This window comes from Epinephelus lanceolatus, chromosome 20 (genome assembly GCF_041903045.1).
Source record: "Epinephelus lanceolatus isolate andai-2023 chromosome 20, ASM4190304v1, whole genome shotgun sequence".
In the NCBI taxonomy this organism is placed as follows: Eukaryota; Metazoa; Chordata; class Actinopteri; order Perciformes; family Serranidae; genus Epinephelus; species Epinephelus lanceolatus.
Window position 1 is genome coordinate 38,375,099 of NC_135753.1, and position 25,752 is coordinate 38,400,850.

The 25,752-nt window shown below is 42.3% G+C and overlaps 1 protein-coding gene across 2 annotated transcripts in view; it reads right to left on the minus strand.

Annotated features, from left to right (window-relative positions):
* plppr5b (phospholipid phosphatase related 5b) overlaps positions 1–25,752 on the minus strand; it is a 175,148-nt gene that overhangs the window by 51,562 nt on the left and 97,834 nt on the right. For both annotated transcript variants that reach the window (XM_033638552.2, XM_033638553.2), the window contains one exon: positions 12,375–12,507. In XM_033638552.2, coding sequence (XP_033494443.1) covers positions 12,375–12,507 — 133 coding nt within the window. The remainder of the gene's footprint in view (positions 1–12,374; positions 12,508–25,752) is intronic.

Consider the following 25,752-nt stretch of genomic DNA (forward strand, 5'->3'; position numbering starts at 1 on the left):
TAGATAATGGCTGAATTTTCATTTTTGGGTGCACTATCCCTTTAAGGCGTTCTTGAGATTTCACGTTCACATTAACAAGACAGACGCAAGGTCACACTGCCTTGACCTTTGACCGCCAAATTCTGATTAGTTCATAGTTGAGTCTAAGTGGATGGTGTTCCAAATTTGAAGGAATTTTCTTGATGTGTTCTTGAGATATCGCATTTATGAGAATGAGATATACGAAAGGTCACAGTGACCTTTGACCACCAAATTCTAATTAGTTCATCGTTGAGTTCAAGTGGACGTTTGTGCCCAAATTCGAAAATATTGCCTTAAAAGAAATGGCCACTTTAGAATGAAAATACAGACAGTACTTACTGACCCTCATGCCGACAGGAAGTCCAGTGTAGTTTTTTAATCCACAAAACTCGTTCGGGGTATCGGAGGATAACAGCTAGCTGGAATAACAGCTACACTTGAAGTGCATGGAACCCACAGTGGACGGTCTTTTCAAGTCAATGTTGCATGCCGTGGCTTCAGGGCACTTGGATTACGACGGATGAGCCGTTCTGACGTTTTTGAAATGCATTAGCGGAGTTTTATTACATTTTCAAAATGTGGGTTCTGTGCACTTCGAGCGTATGGAAAAAATCCGGCTAGCTGTTATCCTCTGATACCCTGAATGAGTTTTGTGGATTAAAAAACTACACTGGACTTCTTGTTGGCGTGAGGGTCAGTAAGTACTGTCTGTATTTTCATTCTAAAGTGGCCATTTCCTTTAAGGTGTTCTGGAGATATCAACTTAACAAGAATGGGACATAGAAAGAAAGAAAACATAACGCCTCTGACCACCGCTGTCATAGGCGTGGAGGCATAAACATATATCACAGTCTTAATTGACATACTTCCACAGGGCGGTTGTCTAAATGTTCATGAAGATGTTTACAGAGCGACTGGTGTTGAAAAGAAAGGGTCTTTATCAATAGTGCTGGTGCACTTTACAACCATGTACAATAACATTTCTTTGTGTTCCTGCAGGGTTAGCCTCACACTGTTTTAAACATTAGTGTTTTGTGGACTCTTACATAATGTCACTGAAACAGGGGGCTGTGCATGAACTTCCTAAATCTAAAGTTCAACAAGCAAAGCCTTAAAATCCATGACGGTAAAAACACTGCTGAAGTTGAGTGTGAGAGAGCGCCACGACCCTCGGCTGTGTTCTAAATTTAATCTTTCCCAAACAGCACGGCCCTGTGAGTCATTATGCAAAGCAACGGCAGGCCTGAGTGAGAGGGAAGGGCTGTGGAGCTGTGAGATGGCCGGGCTCACATGATGCTGCGCTGCTCTCCAGCAGATGTAAACGCTGGCAACAAGCATGTGCAAACATGCAGAACACGATGCGCATGAATACACACACTTGGGCACACACACAGAAATACATACGCGCGGCCAAAGCACGCACATGGAACGTGTCACATGCGAACGCTGGCATACTCTGACATTAGCAAAGAGAGGCAAGAAAAACAGGAAAGAGAGGATGTGTGAGCAGCTAGGCTGAAACAATTCAGCTACTGCATGACAGCTGGAGGACACAGCAGAGCATTCTGGGTGAAAGAGTAACAGCTTCTCTCTGATGCTGATGCTGCTTTATACTTAAACCTTCAATAACATTTCATCAGGACATATTTTATATTTGACAGTCGCAGTGACCGGTTACTGCCCAGGTAAAGATTTTAAAATAAAATGTAAAAATAAAAATAATAAAACAGGATGAGTTCATAAAAGTCAATGCATTGTTTTAGATTAAATCAGTGGTTTCAAATGTCTTTGGCTTGTGACTCCTTAAAAATTAGAATTACTGCCCCACTGTTGTCGACTCTGTGCATCAGTCCAGTGTCTCTGACAGTCTCCATCCATGTCAGTGAAAACATGGATGCTTCACACACAGAAGATCTATACAATCAGCACAGTTTCAAGATTAGAGTCACCAATTCAGTATCTGACCAAATGTCTCCCCTTTTTGGGGATCTAATATGATGTTGAGTTCATTCATTCATTCATCTTCTAACCGCTTCATCCTCTTGAGGGTCGCGGGGGGGCTGGAGCCAGACTATCACAGGGCTGACACATAGAGACAAACAACCAATCACGCTCACATTCACAGCTACAGACAATTTAGAGTTATCAATTAACCTAGTCCCCAGCCTGCATGTCTTTGGACTGTGGGAGGAAGCCGGAGTGCCCGGAGAGAACCCACGCTGACACGAGGAGAACATGCAAACTCCGCACAGAAGGGCTCCCACACCCGGGATCGAACCGGCAACCCTCTTGCTGTGAGGCGACAGTGCTAACCACCACACCACCGTGCCGCCCCCATGATGTTGAGTTATGGCCAATAAAGTGTTCTATGCAGAACATTATGATGTCACAGTGAAGCTGACCTTTGACCTTTTGAATATGAAATGTCATCACTTCATTATTTCATCCTGTTAGACGTTTGTGTGAAGTTTTGTCATAACTGGCATGTGAATTCTTGAGTAACGGCCAAAAAAATATTTTGTGAGGTCACACTGACCTTGACCTTTGACCTTCAACCTGCAAAAATCCAATCAGTTTATTCTTCAGTCCAAGTGGACGTTTATACCAAATCTAAAGTAATTCCCTTTGGTTGTTCACGAGATATCGTGTTAAAGAAAATGAGACAGACAAGGTCACAGTAACCTTGACCTTTTACTTTCAACCAGAAAATCAGTTTATTCTTAAGGTCAAGTGAACATTTGTACCAAATCTGAAGAAATTCCCTCTCTGTGTTCTTGAGATATCGCATTTACAAAAATGAGCCAGACAAGGTCACAGTGACATAATAACACCAAATGGTCATCAATTCATCCTACAGTTCAAGTGGATGTTTGTGCCACAATGTAAGACATTCCCTCATGGCATTCCTGAGATGTTGCATTTACGTGCAACCCGAAATTATAAAGCTGCTGGCCACGGTGGATCTACACAATCAGCGCAGTTTCAAGGTGGACACCCACGATTAGTGTACGAATTCCTGAGTTATGACCAAAAACATATTTTGTGAGGACAGTATGAAAGTCATCAGGTGATCTATGGCTAAGTACCACATCCAGAGGTCAGGGTTAGGATGGGTCTTGGGAGTAAAATGAATGAACCTTCCATGAAAGCAAAGACAGAGGAGCCTCCTCTCAGTCTGAGATGGGCGCTGATGTGGCATACGAAACACAGCTGCTGATTTTCCCCATCTGCCTCCCCATCTGCTTGGATGTGATGTGTCATCTTCGCTGTGACTTTCTCACTAAATGCAACCGTGGCGAGAAGAGATCTTTATTCATTCTTCATCATTGTGTTCCTTTGTTCTGGAAACACCCTCTGGCTATTAGATATTGTGTCAAATGTGTTTTGGAAGTCGGAGGAATCCAAGCTGAAAAAGACTTTGGTCCAATTCCCATTTGGGACTGTCTTATCCACTGAAAGGAAGAGAGTCCCAGATGCATCTCAAAGTGTGGGGAGGGGGCTGTGTGCTGCTCTTTGTTTTTAAAACAGGGAAGCTAGTAGTTTAGTAAAGGATATTTGCATACTAACATTTGCTAATTATTACTAAAAGTAAGGTAGAGTTGAGGCCATCCTGTAGTTGTTTAGACATTTCACTCAGGAGATACAATGTTCCACCTCACCGCAACAGTGGTGTAGATACCCTGAGCAGCCAGGAAGGCTTTGTATGGCACTTTTCTAAACACAGTTACAAAGTACAGTGTGGGACAGATAAAACACTGTACACTATCAACATAAAAACAGCAATAAGAAACATAAAAAATCACTGAACATACGGTAAGATCGGCTAAATTATGTAATAAAATTAAATGAATAATAAAATCTATAAAGGTGAGATAGAAGCTAGACACACAACAGATTTACTGTAAAAAGCCTTCCTGTAAAAGTATGTTTTGAGGAGTGAAATGAAGACACTGAGTTTGTTAAACCGAGTTCCACAGCTGCAGGGCTCTAATGGAAAATGCTCGGTTTCCTTTTGTAACGAGGTGGGCTTTGGGAACAGTTAGGAGGGTCCTACCTGAGGAGCACAGGCAGCTGCTAGGTGCTATGTTGGAAAAAGGTCATGTAGGGCTTTATAAGCAATTAGCAAAACTTTAAAATCAATTCTAAACCAAACAGGTTGCCGATGTAGCGTTACAACTCTGGGAGTTGTATGGTCTTGTCACTTGGACTTGGTTAAAAATCTGGCAGCCGAGTTTTGAACAAGCTGGAGACAGGAAGTTACCTTTTGGCTGAGCTCTGAATACAGGGAGTTACAGTAATCCAGACGTGCCAAGATAAAAGCATAGATGACTTTTTTAAGGTTCGCTTGAGACAACAAAAATTTGCAATGTTTCTAATTTGAAGAAAGCATGATTGCTTGACCTTGGTCATTTGTATGTCGAAACAAAGCTCAGAGTCAAAGATGACACCCAAATTGGGGGAAGAACACTTTACATCAGAGGACAGGTCCCTGAGGTTCTATATGAAGTCAGGGGTCAGGTTTGGGGGGCCAAAAAAGGACCTTAGATTTAGACTCACTGAGCTGATGAACGTTTTGTTACATCCAGCACTTTCTGAGAGACAAGCCATAACACGAGAGAGACTGTCAGGGTCACTACCAGTCAGTGGAACATAGAGTTGCATATCATCCGTATAACTGTGGAAAGTTATATTATATCTAGGGATTATAACATCCAGAAGAAGAATTTAAATAGAAAACAGAAGAGGACCCAGAATTGACCCCTGGGGAACACCACGAAAGAGAGGGGGGCTGGAGATGAGGAATATTCTCCCAAATGTAACAAAGAAAAGAATCAGACCAGAGAGATTCAGCGATGGGAGGTGGGAGGATTTGCACCATAGGCATCAGACACTGTCCTATTAACAGAAACTTTAAAAACAGGAGAGTCCTAAAGATCTCTTGTTGTCCCTTTCTTCGTCTCTTGCTCACCCACTGGATCCTGAGCAGTACAGAGGTGCTAAAGACCGCCACCCCGCCAAACTCAAAAGAAAGGCACCTGCTCCGGTCTGTGCAAAGTTTGTGTTCAAACACTTTAAAAGTTAGGACTGTAAGAGGCTCTGAATTCAGCAAACATCTGATAAACGGTGCCACCGTGTTCCCATCACACGCAGCAGTGGTGGTGAGAAAAGACCTCATCAGCCTGCTGCCTGCTGGGAGCAGAGAAAGAGAGGGAAAGATGCCTCTTAACTGATCGCACTCAAGATAACCTGAGAGCTCCAGGGAGTGGCCCACAGGAGAGTCTGTACTGATCACACACTCCGCTCCACTTCCCCTGGCCATACGTTTATCATCATCATCACCTATATGTTCATCAGTTAGTAGCTGTGTGTAAAGTTCAATAAACCTTTCATTGATAAAGAAGTTGATGACGTGGTTTGTGTGTATGAAGTTTAACGGTCACTGTTTATGAGTCAAGGACATACGACTGATTGAGACTAACTGGTCAAGTGGCTATCATTTATTATGAATTAGTAATATTGCAAATGCAAATTAAACTTTTGGCAGCCGACTAGAATGATAAAATCAAATGTTTTTTTGGTCAACTAGATACATTTTACTGCAAGACTCTTATTGTACTATACTGTAGCTGTAAAATTCTTAAGGTACATTCCATTCTGTCTGCTTTGAGAGATTAGTACTAAAAAAACAAACAAAAGCTTCCCAATTAATTTCTCCAGGTGCTGTATCATCCTCCAGATCTAAAATCTGATGCCCTCCGATCTCTTACACACAAATCCCTCCACATATGAGTCAAACCAACTCAGGAGGCCTTTGGTTCCAAGGCTCAGAGAGAGGCTGGTGAGCAACAGCATTCATCCCAACAAGGGAGCTCTGGAGAACAGGAGGACTGAATCATTCGACACAACACAGCTGAGTCCTCGATGAATTCATTCATTTGTGCTTTCTCACTGTGCCAACAAGCCTGCCAAAAGTGGTTATCAATAGCCATGTATAAAATGCACCGTAAAACACACAGGCAGACACACCATGTGTAATGGGATTCCCAGACTGTGTATGTTAAATTGTACTTTGTAATTTGGCATAACTGCTGTCGCTAATGCTGCTGTAAAGCGGCACTGACAGCTCACCACAGACCCATTACCTGATGTTGGTAAAGAGAAGCAAATGCTGCACCTCTTAAGCTGTTTGCTTCAGTGAGCCGAAAGCATTAAATTAAAGGACAGAGGCACTTTTCTGCACCCTTCCCCAGAACATTAAAATAAAACTGCCTCCATCTCTCAAACACTGCGTGCAGTGCAGCCACAGATGGGAAAGGTGCAGTACGTCCCCAACATCTTCCTCTAAAATACTTTAAAGGGTGGACACCACAGGGGAGAACAGCTTTTTCATGCACTGGCCAAGTTTAAGATTTTGTTTCTATAACATGTCTTCTTTCAGACTTGTAGAAGTAAATGTCCAAAACACACATTTAGGTGTCTAAAGTTCAGCTCAGAAGTACGTCTCCAGAACGGAGATCTATGCAAAAACTGCATTTTTTTTCCTATTCAGACATAAAATTTGAGAAATTCGTGATACAAAAAATGATGTCTTAATGTCCACATTATATCATTATTGTGTAATGGTGACTGGCGGCATCTGGGAGAATCGCTGCAGGACAACTAAGGTTAAGGAAGTGAAAGTCCCAGTAGGGTTGGTTGGGTTTCAGCAACAAAAGCATGTGGTTGGGTTTAGAAAAAAAGAACAGGGTTTGGCTTTACAATCTTATAGGAAGTGAACACTGGCCTCTCGGATGAAAGTCAGTGGTTGTTGGACCCATCCACCACAGCTCCCACCCACCCTACTCAAACTTCCTCCACCTTAACTTTTGGTGTTGTCCCGCCGCATCTCCACCTGACACCGCTGGGCGCCATTAAACAATAACGGTGACCAGCTGCTTATCATGCAGACGTGCAAGGACAGCTTTTGCTGCCGTTGTCTGACGCCGGAAGTCGCTCAACAAGTGTTGGTTTTTGACGACTTTGGAGTGAGACCGGAAAGGGCTGATCAATAGAGACAGAGTCACTGCAGGAGGAAGCAGGAAAACGCAAAAGAAAACCTGCTGACTGGGGAGAACATGCAAACTCCACACAGAATGGTCCCAGCTGGCGAGTGGGTTAAAGCCAGAACCCTCTCACTGTGAGTCGACAGTGCTAACCACTGCTGCACTGTGCTAGAGAGACTAGATTAGCATACACCTCTTTAATGAATGTTTCCTCTAGTAGGGACGGAGGGATATTACTGTGGTTGTCTGACGAAACGTAAAGATACAAGAGAAGCTGAAGCAGTTTATCTTCCTTCCTCTGCTTTGCAGGAAAAAAAGACAACTTTAACGGAAAGTCTCCACACAGCACTCTTTAAAACTGACATCAATTAACACTAAGACATAAGCCTTATTCAGATACAACACTGTACCAATGTATAATATATGATAACCAATTCCAATGAGTCTCTTAGTGATGAAAGGAGCTTTAGCCCGGAACACGAGGCCTGTTAACATGAACGAGCAGCGTGAATGGCATGCTGGGTGTGTAAATGCGAGGGTAAAGCCAGGCAACCAAGCGGATTCCCCCTCAGGGATCTAGGTAATAATCCTCTTCTGCAGCCTTATCTGCTGCTCTCACTTAAGCAAGAGAGAGGACAAGGGGAGGCCAACGCTGTGCTGCAATGTGTGTGTTTGACAGACTGAGCCTGTGGGTGTGTTTCATCAGAAAGCGGGGATTTTTTGCCTGTAAGAATTCATGCATGTTCGCACATCTGTATGCACCTCTGCTGTAGGATCACAGAAAGATGTGTGTGCATGTGCATGTGAGAATTTCATTCGGAAAGAGTCATAGTTTATCTTATGACATTTACGTACATGCATCTTTAAGAAGAATTTGCATGCAACAGGTATGTGTGTGTGGAACTGGATGCATGAATACCAAGGCAGATACGATGTGCACACATGCTTGACATTATTACCATGAATGACGCAGAAAATAAGAGTAACAGTAAAAGACATCAAAGGAAATTCAGGTTTGAAACTGGCATATCACTGCGCCTCACACAAGAACATTTTCATACTCTTATCTTAAACCTCTCTGTTTTTTTTATTGGGTTTGCTTGTACAAAGTTCTATTCAGCAAAGCCTCTTAGCTGCACAACTTGTCTTTGACTTGTCATAATTTACTTGTTTCAACTTTATGAATACCGCCTGTTCATGAGTGCATCTATCAGAATTATAATTAGCATGATTGATCATGGCATTCTTTCAGATCGACTGGGTGTATATGGTACTGCCCTAAACTTTGCTTCATACAAACAGGCCTCTGTTGTGGCTCTGGTGTGCCTCAAGGGTCAATCCTTGGTCCAATTTTGTTCTCATTGTGTTTTTATCACCTCAGAGACATTGCTTAAATAAGATCTATTCTAACTCCTAGAGATACAGACACTGTTGTTCATGCTTTTATCTCTTAGTATCTTGATTATTGCAACAGCTTTTATTCCTGTCTTAATCAAAGAAGCCCTGCAACGACTTCAGATTGCTCAGATCTCAGCCGGTAGGCTTTTAACCAGAACCAAGAAGTATGATCACATCAGGTTTTAGCCTCTTTTCCTTGTTTTAGGATTGACTTTAAATCTTATTGATGACTTTTAAGGTTCATCATGGCTCCAGATTACATTTCAGACCTTTTAGTCCCTTTGAACCTTTGCGTTTTTTGAGATTGGGAAGAGTTTTGCCTTTTTTCTCGAGAGTCCAGACTGAAAACTAATGCCAGGCTCAACCAACATGATGTTTTTGTCTGTCTGTTCCGTCACTATTACGCGATTTTAGAGTCACAAAATCTTGCTGTGACTTGGCCGACAGACGTGACACACGTTGGTCAACTCCAGCTGTTTTACACGATGTGTGTGATGTCATCAGATTATTTTTGTCCTATTTTTAGTACTATTGCTATTATTTCAGTCACTGTGTCTGTTCATGTGAAATGTTGTAGTAGTCACGTAAAAAGCGTCACCAGATGGGCGGAGCTACATTTGAAATACTGCATAAAAACAATACAAGTCACTGAATCCTCCACAGGAAGTTCCTGCAAATGTTTCACAATAAAATCTATTTTTAGAAAATTAAGGGATTCTGTCAAGTGAAATTATAAGGGGCTTTTCATTTTAAACAGATAAAGGAAGTGTTGAGTTTGAAATGACGGCACGATGCATTAACTGAAGCAAACGGGAGTGGGTTAAAAGTAAAAAAAATAAAAGTACAGAGGAAATGAGAAATAAAGGCCTTTTGAAAATATGGTGTGTTTGAGATGCAGCTGGTAGCCTCTGCAGCTGTGCTGAGTAAAGGCCCAGACACTATCTGTGAGTTTGATTCCTTTATATCCTCCATTATGAAGAAAGAACATTCTTTGCTAGCTTGATGCTAATGGCAGTACTCAGCAGGTTGATAAAGTGCCTCTGCTGTTTCCTTTTTACTCTGTGTGCTAACGTCCCTACAGAAAATATCTAAAAGGCTGGGCTGTTGTTGTCCTACAGTTTCCACGGCAGCAGATCGCTCTGTGTTCCTACTGGTCAAAGTGACGGCTGTAATGGGAGAAGTCGTGAACGACAAAAAGAAAATCAAACATGCTAGACTTTCAGTCGGGATGTCGTGAGGCCTCCTAGATGCTGCGTCGGTTGTCGTCTACTATGACACACTACAGGAGATGAAACAATGCATTACCATGTACGTATAACACTCATTGTCGTTCATGGTCCAAGCAGACACTGTATGACGCTGAGTCAGGCTATAGCTGGGCTGATATCGTGCAGTCTGAACCTGACCTAGAAGGGACAGAGCTTTAAAATCAGGGCCCTGAGGCTCTGGAACAACCTGCCTGTGGATATAAGGCTGTCTGAGTCACTGGCTTCATTTAAGACTCTCCTAAATATATGCTCCTATTGGAAAGCTTATCCTGCGTGTATTTGAGCTGTCAGTCTGTTTTATTGCTCTCTTATTGACGTTATTTCCCATTTATTATCTTGATTTTATCTTTTACTTTGGTGACATTTTGTTTGTTTCATTCTCCTTGTGTTTCAGATGTATTTAGTTTTATTGTACAGCACTTTGTTACTTTGGAAAAGTTCTATATAAATAAAGTTAATATTATAATTATTATTATTGTATTAAATAGACAGTACTACATTTTCTTACAAGGTGACCTGTTGTACTTCATCTGTTGGCAGGTTTTATTCACAAAAATGTCACTGAAGAGTAAAAAAGAAGAAATAAACAGTGCAGAGCTTGAAGCTCAGCTTTTAGACCCGTGGATGAAAACATCAAATTTAGCAGTGTCAGTAGTGACATTAGGGGACATGAAAAAATGTGAAAATATGACTACAGCTGTCAGCGCTGTGACATTACAGGGCTGAACTGTGACAGAGATGAAGAGGGAATAAAGCGGTCCGTGGCTAAAACGGGAGGCAGTCATGAGAATGTGACAGTCATTTTGCTTCAGTGCTACGAGAAAAATCCACACACGAGGAAACTGATGAATGTGACACTTTTATCCCTCTTATATGCCACTTAAGAAGAAATATGTTTGTGCGAGTGGTTCTTGTGTTGGGCCCTTTGTGTTGCAGGTTTGCAGTTTCCTGATAAACGTTTTGTTTGAGGGGTGCTTGTGTGGGAAATACTGGCCCCATGGTCTCAGCTGTGGAGAGGATGTGCTGCAGGGAGGGTGGTGCCTTTTGGGCGCTGGTGGAGAATCTCACCCCCAGACCACACATTACATGCCTGACACTGCACCCAGGAGCGTGCTGTCTGAATCCTGTTGTGCTACAGATAGCATATGTGAACTTTGTGCAGGAGTGCAGGCCTCTTCAGGGCAGCAGACAGGAGAATGTTTAGCACAGAGCAGCAGTAGTACAGCTGCACTCAATGTGATGTGGCTCAAAAGTCTGTTTCCACCAAACCCTTTCAGTCCAGCACCTTTGGAACCAGCAGTGACCCTTCAGACATGGTACCTAGACCCTCGGTGTGTTCAGACAGTCCTCTTAAATGTGGGCGGGGTTGTTGTCACTCACTGCTCCGTCCAGCACTCGCTGTATTTCCTCATCAGCGGTGACACAGATGGAAGTCTGCACCTGGTTTATCGTCCACAGAACGAGGCTGCACGCCCACATTTTCACAACAAAATAGAACAGGCTGCAGTGAGAGTCTCTCTCCATGGGATATTTAAAAATAGCAGCTTTTGCGGAGTGTCGGTGGCTTAGTGGATAGAGCAGGCGCCCCATGTACAAGGCTGTTGCGAAAGTGGCCCGGGTTTGACTCCAGCCTGTGGCCCTTTGCTGCATGTCATTCCCGCTCTCTCGCCCCTTCACTCTGAGCTCTCCTATCAATTAAAGGCAAAAATGCCCCAAAGATTTTTTTACACTACATGTCACCCTCACCCATTCACACACTGGTGGCTGAGGCTAACAGGCAGAGTGCAACCTGCTTCTTTTGTCGTCGGGACGCCGTGTCAACTTCAGCCTGTTACATGCATTGTCTGTTTTCAAAATACACTTCTGTTTTCACAGGAAATGTACAGTTTGCATACAGTCTCTTTCAAAATAAAAGCACTACGTCGGTACAACACCGCAAAGAGACATTTTTTTCCTCCAACAACAAAAGCACGTGGTTGGGTTTAGGAAAAAAGAACGGGGTTTGGCTTTACAACCTTACAGGAAGTGAACACCAGCCTCCCAGGTGAAAGTTGGTGGCTGTTGGACCCATCCACCACCTCTTCGCCCGCTCAACTTCCACTACCTTTACTCTTGTTGTCCCGCCTTGTTTCCCCCTGATGCCACCAGGTGCAGGTAAACAATATCATGCCAATATGAAAGGGTGTCTTTTTTTGGTCTCTAGTTTAATCTGTGGTGGTTTCAATGTCATTGGTGTATTTTACTGTATCTGGCTGCTATGATGTTTCAGTTTGCCACAAGGTGATCACAAGCAGCAGCTGTCAATCTATACAATGGGACATTCCCACTTTAGACAGGAAGTTAAGACAATATAATGCAGTTGGAGCAGGTTTCTGCTGCTGAAATACAGAGTCAATACAGACACAGACAACCAGACGACCCTTCACACCTGCAGCAAATTTAGAGAAGCTCTCTGGACTGTGGGAGGAAACCTGCCTGACATCCCACTCAGTTATTTTAAAGGTGAATTGGTGGTTGCATCTGTGACTATATCCATTCACACAAAAGCTTCTGTAAAACTGCACTGTGCATCTACGGACACAGAGCATTAAAATGCAGGTTCAGGTTTGCAGTAATTCAAACTACACAGGAGCGCCAAACTTACCCAGGAAGCGGAAGGTCCTGCGCACCAGCGGGTTGAGGTAACAGCAGTCCCCGGTGGCCACGGTCTTCTCTGACCGGTCGAACTCTTTGGACGTGTACTGGACCAGGAACAGCACAGTCTCTGTTAATGTGATCTGGGAATGAAAGCGAGAGACAGAGAATTCAGATGAGCTGAGTAACAGTATATCTGAGTCGTTGTCATTGGCAGTGCCATTTCCTCACACTCTGTCACACAGCCCAGAGCTTGTGTGACTGTTTTCTCAGTGGGCTCCATCTGTACAGACACAGCTGTGGAATACACAGGAACATATGGGAGAGAGGAGGTAAGCTCACGGTGCTGTGAGTGAAGGAGCAGAGGTGTGTGTGTGTACGCAGGCTGACATATTTTTTAATGAAAAATGGGATCTGGTTCCATCCATCCCTCATTCACTGAGGTAGACTGATTAAGAGTAGATAAACTCAGCACTTGTTGCAAGTGGCGACTTTTTGTTGTTGTGCCTCTGCACCTGCAATAGCCATGTTTTTGGGTTGTCCGTCCATCTGTATATACGTGTGCATTTCTTCTAAATGCCTTGAGGGAATTTCTCTACTTTGGCACAAATGTTCATTTGGATTCAATGATGAATTGGCTAGATTTCGATGGCCAAAAGTCAAAGGTCAACATCACTGTGACCTTGCATGCATCTCATTCTCGTTAACATAATGTCTCAAGAACACCTTGAGGGAATTTATTTCAAATTTGGCACAAGCGTTCACTTGAACTGAATGATAAATTCATGTGAATTTGGTCAAAGGTCAACGTCACTGTGACCTTGCATCTACCTCATTCTTGTGAAAGTGATATCTCAAGAACGCCTTGATGGAATATCTCTACTTTGGCACAGACGTTCATTTGGACTCAACGATGAATTGGCTAGATTTCGGTGGCCAAAAGTCAAAGGTCAATATCACTGTGACTTTGCATCCATCTCATTCTCGTGAACGCAATGTTTCAAGAACGCCTTGAGGAAATTTATTTCAAATTTGGCACAAGCGTTCACTTGAACTCAATGATAAATTGATGTGAATTTGGTGGTCAAAGGTCAAAGGTCAACGTCACTGTGACCTTGCATCTACCTCATTGCTGTGAAAGTGATATCTCAAGAACGCCTTGAGGGAATTTATTTCACATTTGGCACAAGCGTTCACTTGAACTGTATGATAAATTGATGTGAATGTGGAGGTCAAAGGTGAAAGGCCAACGTCACTGTGACCTTGCATCTACCTCATTCTTGTGAAAGTGGTATCTCAAGAACGCCTTGGGGGAATATCTCTACTTTGGCACAAACGTTCATTTGGACTCAACAATGAATTGACAGGATTTCGGTGGCCCAAAGTCAAAGGTCAACATCACTGTGACTTTGTATCCATCTCATTCTCGTGAACGCAATGTCTCACGAACGCCTCGAGGGAATTTATTTCAAATTTGGCACAAGCGTTCTCTTGAACTGAATGATAAATTGACGTGAATCTGGTGGTCAAAGGTCAACGTCGCTGTGACCTTGCATCTACCTCAGTCTTGTGAAAGTGATATCTCAAGAACGCCTTGAGGTCATTCCTTCAAATTTAGCAATAACATTCACAAATTCTGACTGACATTGTTTGACAGTGCCAAAAACATTACAAGTCACAATAAGAAAACAAAAAGTACGACTGTTTGCAGATCTACCACTGCTATGGTTAAAGGATAAATCTGTTGTTACTCTAATGTTTTACGACTGTCAACACGTGCAGACCCAAAGCAACAATGTGTTGGGCTGTCTCTCAGTACTCTGACTGCACCGTCCTGTCTGTGTCCAAGTCCATTAGTTTCTACTGATGATGTAAAATCACCTCACAAATATGAGGTAGTTCAGTAATTTCATAAAACAGCTGTGGTTTTTGGCAAATGTTACTGAATCAGTAGGAATCTGTTGGGGACTTTTTTTTAGCGGCGGTCTAATCCTCATGTGGCGCTTTTTCTGGCAGGCTGACGGTGTATGTGGGACTGGGTCAGAAAAAAATACACGCAGTCCAACAGTGTTCGTCTCTGATGTGTTTTTAATAGTGTTTGAATAACAATAGAGCTCCATGGCACAGAGGAAGAAGATCAGGCTTTGATCATGGGTTTTTGATTCTGGGGTTCCTACTTCCTCGTTTTCCTGTGCTGCCCCCTAAGGTTAGGGAAAGTGGTCAGGGTGGACAGCAACAGTGGTCTCCTGCCTTGTCTACGCATCTATCCGTCACCCAACAATAATAAAGTCACAATACTTTCACTTACATGACTGATAGGTCACGCCAGTCATAATTCACACAGCCAATGGAGAACCTCATCAGGTAACTGTGTCGTGTTTAAGCATTTCAACAAATGACTGATGCTGTCCTTTTTCTTGTGAGGACAGTCTCACATGTCAGTCCACCCTCTTTGATTGTTTCTCAAACTCTTCTCACTCAGTAAAAACTAAGCTCACAAAGGGGCCTTGGATGGGGCCTTGGAGGGCGCCTCGAGGTGTGGCGCCCAATAGAGGGCTTCCCAGGGCCTGAGTTTTAAGACAGGAGAACGGGAAAGGCAGCGTAAGGCCAGCGGCCTCTGGACTTTCCCGCCCTCTCTGCCACACATACCCCTTTTCCACCAAAGCAGTTCCAGTGCTGGTGCTAGTTCTCAGTTGGTTCAACTTGCAAACCAGCTGAGAACCAATTTGCTTTTTGGTTAGGGTGCCACGTCATTGTGTCACTGTATACGTCAGTTACGTCGTTGCTTTCCCACTGGCGCCAGGCTCGAAGGAACAACAACAACAATGGCGGACCATGTATTTGTGCAGCTGTTACTCCTGGCTCTACGAGGCTTCATCTGTATCCAAACACGGCAGATACATCATATTTGTGGTGCTTGACAAGATTTGTATGGACAGCGATTACGTTCTAGAAGGCAAGTTTATTGTTGTTGGTCTCAATAACCCCGCCCCCTTCCCGGTGATGTATGTGGTTCGTTCTTCTAGTCCAGCAAAGAACTGGCGCCACTCTGGAACCGTTTTTCTAGCCCAGAGCCATTTCTTTTGTCTGTCGAAACAGGAAAACCAGTTCCAAATTTAGCACTGGCCCCGAACCAGCACTGGAACTGCTTTGGTGGAAAAGGGGTATACAACAGAGGTTCTGGCACCCCAGTTTTTCAAAAAACAGGCCTCCAGGGAAGTCCACGAGGGACTCGACTTCCCCCCTCCACCGGGGTGAAACACAAACACAGTGTTTCTCAAACCCTACCGTGTTGAGGCCCACGGACCTGATGCACAGTCGCCTCACCCCACCTCCCCCACAGCGGGGCCCCAGCACACCCAACAACAGTGCGAGAGGGCTACCTAAGATTAAGTCTAACTGCACACAGCTGGTACAGTGAACCTGAAACATCTGAAATTGAACACTTCAGTCCTGAAGAATTAGAGCTCTTAGACCTTCATCTGGTCTGTATTTGTGTGTATCTGTTTTACCAAAAACAGTGCAGTATCAATTTGTGACAGCTGCTGCACATTGCTGCCAACTGCTCCACAGCTTGCCAGCCACATTACACCAGCTACTGTCCCTCATCACACTGCAGCCCCCAGTGACCTCAGACATAATGGCAGCACCAGTACATTCACCGCACGCAAGTGGCCTTCAAATCAACATTTTTCAGTATTATCAGAGCCTCAGTCCTAACAGCAGTCTCCTCCCCAGACCAGCCACCAGCCCTCACATATCCTTGCCTCATCAAAGTGTCTGCCTGGATTATTAACATCCAGCAGCCCTGGCAGGACTGATCACATCTTTGTGCATGTCACATGACTGAAAAGTGGGCGATACACAACGATGTAGCAGTGAAGTCACAAAAGGAAACAACTGTAGTCTTTCAAGTCTAAAAGTACATTTCAAATTTTAAAGCCGAGGCATTTTGTACAATGTTAAAATACATTACAAGTTAAAAAATAAAAGAGTGGGTCTTTGAAACATATCTGTGCGGTCAGGCTGTTCTCAGTAACTGTTTATACATTTTCCTATAAAAAGGTGAGACCCAAAGTCGTACATATCCCACATATTTTGGAAAAAAGAAATACAAAATAATGGTGGTCACATAGGTGATCATGGCGATAATGAAAATAACAGTAATAGTATTAAAAACATACATAAAAAATAACCGTACAGTCTTACAGACAGCTCAATGCTTGTGGCCCAACTGGACACGAGGCAGGATGAGAAAGAATATATTAGTAATTTATAAAGGAGCTGTTAGCGGTTGTAATCACATTCACTACTTTCATCCCCTTTAAAAACCGACTACTCCTCATCAGGACGCACTGACAGTTTGAGAATCGTGTGGAGAGATTTCCTCTGAGGACACTTCTCAGTGTCTGAGACATGCAGAGTTACACATACTGTAAAACTTCAACTAAAAGCTGCGTCCCTTTTACTAGCCCGGTATGGCTGCACATTTTGACAAATAAAGGCCTGGTCTGGTTGCCTAGCAGTTTTTTTTTAACAGAAATTCATTGAATGTTGTTGACGACCTCAAATTATACGTCCAGTCTCTAGATTACCCTGCACATTTAGTCCGTAAGGGTCCTCAGATCAAAAGATTCAAAAGGATTTTTCATAAAAATGAATCCAAGCTGTCCATATTGTTTTAACAGGATTAAGTGTTGTGTCGGCATGCCGGGTGCTGTAAACAGAGTGTCATAATGATTTCTCTCTTTGATGCCTTGTCTGTAGAAGCGAGATTAAATTAATAACTTGTAACTGACATGTTATTCAAAGCCCAATTTTTAAACAAGTAATATTCATACTGCGTTAAATAAACAATTTGATTGTATTTCCTGATCTTTGCTGAGCAACAGTTTTGTGTGAAAGAAATTTAAGTCCTGTCCCAAATATAGGACTGTTGAGTTCAGTGATTTAAGCAAATAATATCACGGGCTACTAATTGAAGACTTACAGGTGTGTATACTCAACCCGTTCAAAGTCCCAGGTCAACGTTAAGGTTAAATAATTAATAGTCCTTTTTAAATAGGAGTTGTGCAAATTTGCAGGAAAGCCCAATCAGTGTTTTTTCAGCATTGGCAGTATAAAAACAAAATCGGGGAGTGCAGCAAAATGCCGCCTACCTACTTTTGTTTATACAGAATGTGCCTTTTTCGGGGCAATGGGGGGCGTGAGCAAGTAACAAAACGTGTAGCTCAGCGTGTGACGTAAACAGTGACGTGGGAGGGAAGCCGCGGCTGGTCAGTCCTTCGGTGATTCTCTCGTAAGTCGGCCCGTTCTTCACCGTCCCCGTCATCTGACGGTTAATGGCCTCTTCGTTTGCGAGGACAAGGAGGGCGCGCAATTCCTTGTCTCCCCAGTTGCTCATCTTTACAGTGTCTGTCAGGTTTGTGTTTCCCTCTTGCTACTAGCTGCTCGCTAATTCCTGCTATCAGCTGTTTCCTGTTTATCCACCGTCAGTGGGTCGCACGTGTAGCGTCATCAACAGCTCCTCCCACAAGTCATTAACAGCTCCTCCCGTTGCAGAAGGCCGCCTCGGTCTGTTTAAACTTAAAAGGCTCCACCAATATGTCTACCCTACGAGGCGGAAAATTGGGCACCTCGGATCAACTCGCCAATCCGGCTCTGTGTGTCTAAACGCTCGCAGCTTGCCGGCAAAACGGCCCAACATTCGCCGAAAATCTGGCGGTGTAAAAGGGGCTAATGTGTGCCTAACCCCTAACCTCCACTTTGCTGTAGAAACTAAAATAATTTAATACCAGTTTACATGCACATGAGCACAGGGGGCCTCTTTGGTTATTTCATCAGCTGCACTGCAGTCTATGGAGACAGCTCTAATCATTTCTAAGCCATAAATGATCTTGTTGTTAAGTTATTGTGGCTTTTGAGATGTGTAAATGAGTTACAGTGCAGCCTGTAGCTTGCAGGGATATCTGCACATTCTGCAGAATGGTTTCAATGTTTGTGCTTTGCCCTGCTAATTACTGCTAGAAGCTATTATTTAATTATTATTATTAAATTAACTTGCATTGGTTAATGTGCTTTAGTTTAACGCTACTTTAAATTATTGTTTCTGTTAAAGTGTTAAAATGATAGTAAGTATGTCAGCCCCTCTGGTCCTCCAGACTTTGCTTCTTTGCTTCAGTAATAAAACAAAATTAACAGTAAATAATAAAAATGTTGAGATTTAGATTTAAACTGACAAAACATTAAAACTGGGGGGTCATCCGCTCACACACTGTACACAAGCTGCAGAGTACTGTACAGCAGATGCATAACACTGCCAGCTCTCAGGTGTGATTGGCAGGAGTTACGGAGGAAAAGACAAGAGGGTGGGACTGCAAGGTGACTTGGTTGGCAGTATTTGCCTCCTCAGTGTGAGAGTAACATGCAGCACAGAGCTGTGATCATCATCTGCACGCTGCATCGGCATAAACCACTGTGTGCACTCGGAGACAGAGACCCACAGAGAGGCACAGAACGCTCTGCCAAACCTGCCGTGCGCCAGACACTGATGCCAAAGACTGTTGAACTGTTGAAATAAGAGAATGGTATGAGGAAACATATCAGCCCTTAGTTTAAAAAAACATATATATTTTTTTTTTACAGCAGAAATTTGCGTTTCTACTGGTCCTGTTTAAATATTTAAAAATATATATAATATATATTATATTAATATATATTTATTTATTAATATAATATATATTAATAAATAAATAAATAAAAACTCTTACAGCAGGAATTCTAATTTTCTTATGACCTAACTGTTTAAATACTTAAAAAATAAATATTTTCATATAAATATCTATAAAGCTATATATTGTTAATTCTATTTAAAAATATATATATAAACATTTTTGACAGCAGAGATTTGTGCCTATTTTAATAATAAAAATATATGTTTTAATATAAACACACACACACACACACACATACATACACATACAATTTTATTTTTTTTAATTTATTTTTTTTTTTAACTGCATGGACAATTACAGGCCTATTGCCCTTGCCAGTATCCTGTCTAAGGTGCTGGAAAGAATCATTCTAAATAGGATGGAAATGTATGTACTAACTACCGACAATCAATTTGGGTTCAAGAGAAAACACAGTACTGACTTATGCATCTATGCATTAAAGGAGATAGTTGCTAAGTACCAAAGCCAAAACTTCATTGAGGCCTCTAAGGCATTTGACAGAATCAATCATGAGAAATTATTTGTCAAATTACTTGAGAGAGATGTTCCTAAATATATTGTTAGAGTTCTTATGCTCAGCAAACATTCCAGGTCAAGTGGGATAATACTGTCTCTGCTCCTTTTCATGTGGGCAGTGGGGTCTGTCAAGGAGGAATTTTATCTCCTGTTCTTTTTAATGTATATATAGATGACCTTTCAAGACAATTAAATGAATGTAAAACGGGCTGTACTGTGGGAGATCAAGTTGTCAATCATCTCATGTACGCTGATGACCTTGTTGTACTTTGTCCATATACTGCTGGGTTACAACAACTGTTAAGGATACGCACACAATATGGCAGAACATTTGACATTAACTATAACGCCAAAAAAGTAAGGTCATAGTTGTGAGATCTAGAGAGGACAAGAAATCGGTTTTTCCTGTCTTCCACCTTTCAGATGGATCCTTAGACATGTCGAAGGAATTGAAATATCTTGGACGTGTCTTCTCAGATGATCTTATGGATGACAGTGACATCCGTCATCACTGCTGTAAAATATATGCACAGGCCAATACGCTGTTGAGGAAATTTTCTATGTGTTCTGCAGATGTTAAATGTGCTCTGTTCACCCTGCTGTATACAGCTCATCTCTGGTCCTCTTACAGAGTGAAAAGTATGCAGAGGCTTAGAGTGGCATATAATGACGCCATGAGGCTGTTGCTCCGTGTTCCTAGGTGGCACAGTGCCAGCCAGTTATTTGTGTCCCCTAATGCACCAACGCGTCAGGCACTGTTACAAAAGTTAATGTTTAATTTTATGTGTCGACTGGATTTGTCAGAAAATAGCATTGTTATGGCCTTAACCTGCCCTGTGATGGGCTACCGGTTCACATCCAGGCTTCAAAAGCGTTGGCATGATAGCTTGCACCTCTTTTTGAACAAACAGTGATGAATTACTTATATCAAAGTATTTATTTTTATTTTTAAAATGATGTATTTTAAATGTATGTAATGGTTGTGTGTATGTGTGTGTGGACCATTTGAGTCCGTAATAAAGATTATTATTATAACTGTGGAAATTTAAGGTTTCTGCTGGGCCCAAACTGCTCCAATAGTTCAGGCTCACGTTGGCTTGGACAAAAACGCTCTCTGCAAAGTGAACCAATATGACCTGACTTTAAGAGACTTCCCCAAAAACAATATCAGACTGTCTGAATATCCCAAGGCAAAATATAACTAACTCAATCCAGGAAACCCTGAACCACATGGAGCCCTGCTATGGACTACATCACACTCAATAATGCATTAACAAGGACTTGATCACATGCTGAGAGAGCAGCACAGTGTTGGGAGAGGAAGAGGAAAACCTCCTTGGAACACCCAAAACAAGAGAACTTGAATTCTATTTGCGCTTAACACAGCAGGCCTGCAGACAACACGGGGAGTGGAGGCCCATTTGTCCTTTTGTCTTATTCCTCCACTGTGCCTGGACGGGTCAGGGCAGAGGTGGCGGGGCAAAAGAGCAAAGCAGCTCTGAATGAGCAAACAATAATAAAACAGGTCGGAGTTGATTCTGCGGACAGCCAGACGTCCTGCAGCCTGAGGAGCCTGCACCCACTGCTGAGCTTCTGTTGCTCCAACAGTGATGAAATAACATCACTTAATAATAACATCTTCATTTATGTAACACTTTGATGTGCTGAGGATAAATTGGAACAAGGTTACATAAGAGGAAAAGAAGAAAAGGCAACATAACAAGGGCGCAATAGCAACTAGAAAAGTGCAGCCAGTAGAGTACAGATCTCTGCCAGGTGTGTCTGAGGTCATGTGGGAGGATGCTCGCAGCACGCATGCACCTTGTAGTGACTGCACATCAAATTCCCAGAGAATTTGGATCTCTGCGACAACAACATGGATCTTAATTCTGCATCTTTATACAGAGCTCTCAGATCTTTACATTAATCAAGCAGAAAGTCAAGACGCTGCTCACATGACCTCCAGGTCACTGATGGAAGTTAAAGGTCCACTGTGTAGGACTCAGAGGAACATACTGGCAGAAATGGAATATAATAAGTATAACTCATTGGTGTATAATCATCTGAAAATAAGAATTGAGTTTTTGCAACCTTAGAATGAGACGTTTATATCTACACAGGGAGCAGGTCCTCGTCTACAGTGATCGCCATGTTGCACTGCCATGTTTCTACAGTAGCCCAGAACAGACAAACCAAACACTGACTCTAGATAGAAACATTCTCATTTTCACGTCAGCCACCATAGTAAGCTGCCTCTGGAAAATATTATATATAATATTCAGTGTTTTTACCAGTTTGAATCAGCCAGTCTGTTTGTTTTGGAGACGAGGTGACATCTGTGGATAATTCAGCTCCATGTAATGAACAATGAAGGAACTTTAAACAGAAGAAGTTTCAGCTGGGTGCAATCTGCAATTCTCACCGCTAGACGCCACGGAGTCGGATACAATGACGGCAGCTATAAAACAGGGAAAATGTTGCCAAAGTCACATCTCTACGATCATAATATCCTGTGGCTGCTTCGTTTTCTTTCACATGAACTGCACCAGAGTCTGTCTGGAAGCAGACTGAGACCCACCTTTTCAAGCGGTCTCGCTTCAGTTGTTTGGTCCACATCAGGGTTCAGTTGGTAAATGGACTGCACTTGTATAGCGCCCTTCTGTTCTACTGACCACTTTTACACTGCAAGTCACATTTACCCACTCACTAGGGCTGTAGTCAACCAAAGAAAATCTTGGTCGACTAAATTCGCACATAATATTCAACTTAGTTGTGGGAAGAAAAAAAAATCTTCACGTTATTTTTACTTGTGCGGTGGTGTGTCTGTGTCACTCTGCAGTTACACCTCCAAAACACTAGTCGGCAGTGGAGGACTGTGTTAAGTGCTGTAAAGTTTAGTTCAAATCAAACTTTATTTATATAGTTGATTCAAAACACACATTAAACACACATTAAACATGTCTTAATAGAGACAGTTTCAAACACAAATCAGCTTCACTATAACTCGCAGCATTCACAAACACTTGTCTTTATCTGGAAACATTTCCCCCACAAATACAACATGCTAACGTTATTAGCACAAGCCTATGGCATTTTACATTGTATAAATTAGCCTAGCAGCATCTTTTCCTCTTCTCATATAAAACCAGGGACAACGGCAACATGTAACAAAGGTAACGGCACATAATTCAGCTCCATTACAGCTCACAACATTCACTGACAAAACAACTGACTTATCCACCTTATTTTCAAACACGGAAGTAAATAGTGATCAACTTCTGTTTTTTTGTGCGTGACTTCCGGTCAGCCGCTTTCCCTCATGCCTTCCCTTACCGGAGCTAACGGTGCAAGCTAATTTCTTTTTCAATTTTCAGTTGTTTATGTTAGTCAATCAGTTAGTTAGTTAGTTAGTTAGTTAGTCTGTGTATTTTATATAGATAACTGTGCCCACGTTTCCGTTATAACGGAAATTTATTCCCTCTAAATGCGAATAAATCGCACGTCAATCATAAACTATGAACCAAAAAAGCACAATCTATCCCAAGTGAGACAAACTGCTTGATCCCCGTCTCCAGTGTACCAGCAGAGAACCTGCAGAACCGAATCAGTGAAAAAACACCCCGGGCTACACAGCCTCTCTACCTGAGCAGCTGAAGCTGCAGCTCACACCCTCGACACACAGACACACAGACGGTGCTTCTGCATGCCAGCCACACGTGTGCACAACTGTGAGAAATAAATATGTGAGGTGTACGCTGCTTTTCTATCTTTTTTCCCCTTTCTTTCTTTCTTTCTGTCAGCGACATACACTCCTAACACAGGACGGGTTGTTTTAATTGACTGAGTTGATCATTAAACCATAGTGATGCGCGGATCGGCTCTGATAGCACCTGAATCAGCATGTACGCATCAACCATCCAGCCGTTACAACATGATTGAGCTAGCAAAGCAGTTTTGTGTTGCTATGTGTGGTATTTATTCAGTTTTGGGAAATCACAATGTCTAGAAAGCATCAGTGGCTGCAGCTGACAGGGACAGCTAACGTTAACACTAGCAGCAAAGCTAACATCAGGATCGTCATCCGTTAAAAGCCTCCCGTTGTCGGATACGACATGAAACTACTCCAATTAGCTCAATCATGTTGTAACTAAGACATCCGCTGGAGAAAATATTTTTTTCACGGGCCACTTTGTGAGTTGAGTGAGTTATTACAGACACGGCTAACGGCTAACGGCTAACAGCTAACGGTTAGCCCAGATAATCTACGATAACCATGTTATTAATTACACAAAGAGAAAATACTAATGTTTGTTCAGTCATTGTGTTTATAGACTTTACAAACATCAGATTAGTCTAAACGGTGATACAGTGACGTGAAAAATGTGATATATACATATATATAGCTAAACTCAGCAAGGTAAACAACAAGGGGATTCCCATTTACACCGGAAGTGTCGCACAAAAAAACGGAAGCTGGCTGCGTTCTGTTTTGCCTCCGTGTTTCCGTGAAAAATAAGGTGGATAGACGGAATCGCCTTGTTGTTTACATTTACTTCTGGGTACTTCCTTCATTCCAGTTGAATGAAGACGAGCGAGACGAATAAGAGGTAAGCTATATATATCATCGTTTAGAATAATTTGATGTTTGTAAAGTCTATAAAACCAATGATTGAACAAACATTACTACTTCTGTGTGCATGTTTTTGTAATTAGTCATGGTTATCGTAGATTAGCTGAGCTAACGGTTAGCTGTCAAAGTTAGCTACACAGTAGTGACAGATATTTATAACTAACTAACTAACTAACTAACTCAAACTCGTATTTATGAGGTAGTTATAAATATCCATGTATTGGACAGGAGAAAGCTTAGCAGGGTCAGTGAACCACCCATCACTGATATTATAGGGGTCTGGGAGTGGCACGATGGCATCACCAACATGGAGCTGCAATTTATAACGATTATAATCTGCTGGGTCTAAGCCAACAGCATAGGTGGACAACTGACTCATCTTTCCTTTGCTCTTGATGGTCCTGCCTGTCTTGTGCATCTTGTTATTTACTCCTGCTTCTTCTCACCTTTCTCATCTCTGCCTCTTATTTACTCCTGCCTCTTATTTAAATATTGTCTCTTCTTATAATTCTTATTTATCCCTTCTTCCTCTCATCTTATTATTCCTGCCTCTTATTTACTCAAGCTTCTTCTCATCTTCCTCCTCTTTGCCTGTCTTACCCTGGTTCAGTACTTTTTCTGTAGAGGTGAATAACGTGAAAATCATGAATGAAAAACTGTTCAACAATCGCCATTTCCAACATTTTGTTTATTAAAGCAGATCGTCAGCATCAACACACCACTTGTTACATTGCTGGCTAGAGGCTGGTTTGTGGGGCTACTGTCACTACTGTGTAGCTAACTTTGACAGCTAACCGTTAGCTCAGCTAATCTAGGGTAACCATGACTAATTACAAAAACATGCACACAGAAGTAGTAATGTTTGTTCAATCATTGGTTTTATAGACTTTACAAACATCAAATTATTCTAAACGATGATATATATAGCTTACCTCTTGTTCGTCTTACTTGTCTTTATTCAACGGGTCCATGTCATTGGTTCGACATCCCATTAGTCCGACTGTTCGCGGTGCTGAACGGCTCGCGGCTGGCATATGGTGCGCCGCGACCGGCTTGAGGCAGAGCAGGCTCACGGCTTATGTGTTTGTCACTTTCTTTTTCATTTTAACCCACACCATGATCTTTTCCTGACCCTAACCAAGTGGTTTTTGTGCCTAAACCTAACCAGACCTTAACCACAGGGCATCATGATGATTTCGGAACGGACTTCAGAACAATGAGTTTAATATGGTCGAACCAATGGGCAGTTCCCCATTCAACTGACGCCCCGGTTTTCTACCCACAAGTAAATGTAAACAACAAGGCGATTCTGTCTGATACTAAACACGTTTCCAAGCAAATACAACATGCTAATGTTATTAGCACAAGCCTACGGCATTTTACATTGTATAAATTAGCCTAGCGTCTTTCCCGATCTTTTCCTCTTCTCATATAAAACCAGGGACAACAGCAACATGTAACAAAGGTAACGGCACATAATTTGGCTCCATTACAACTCACAACATTCA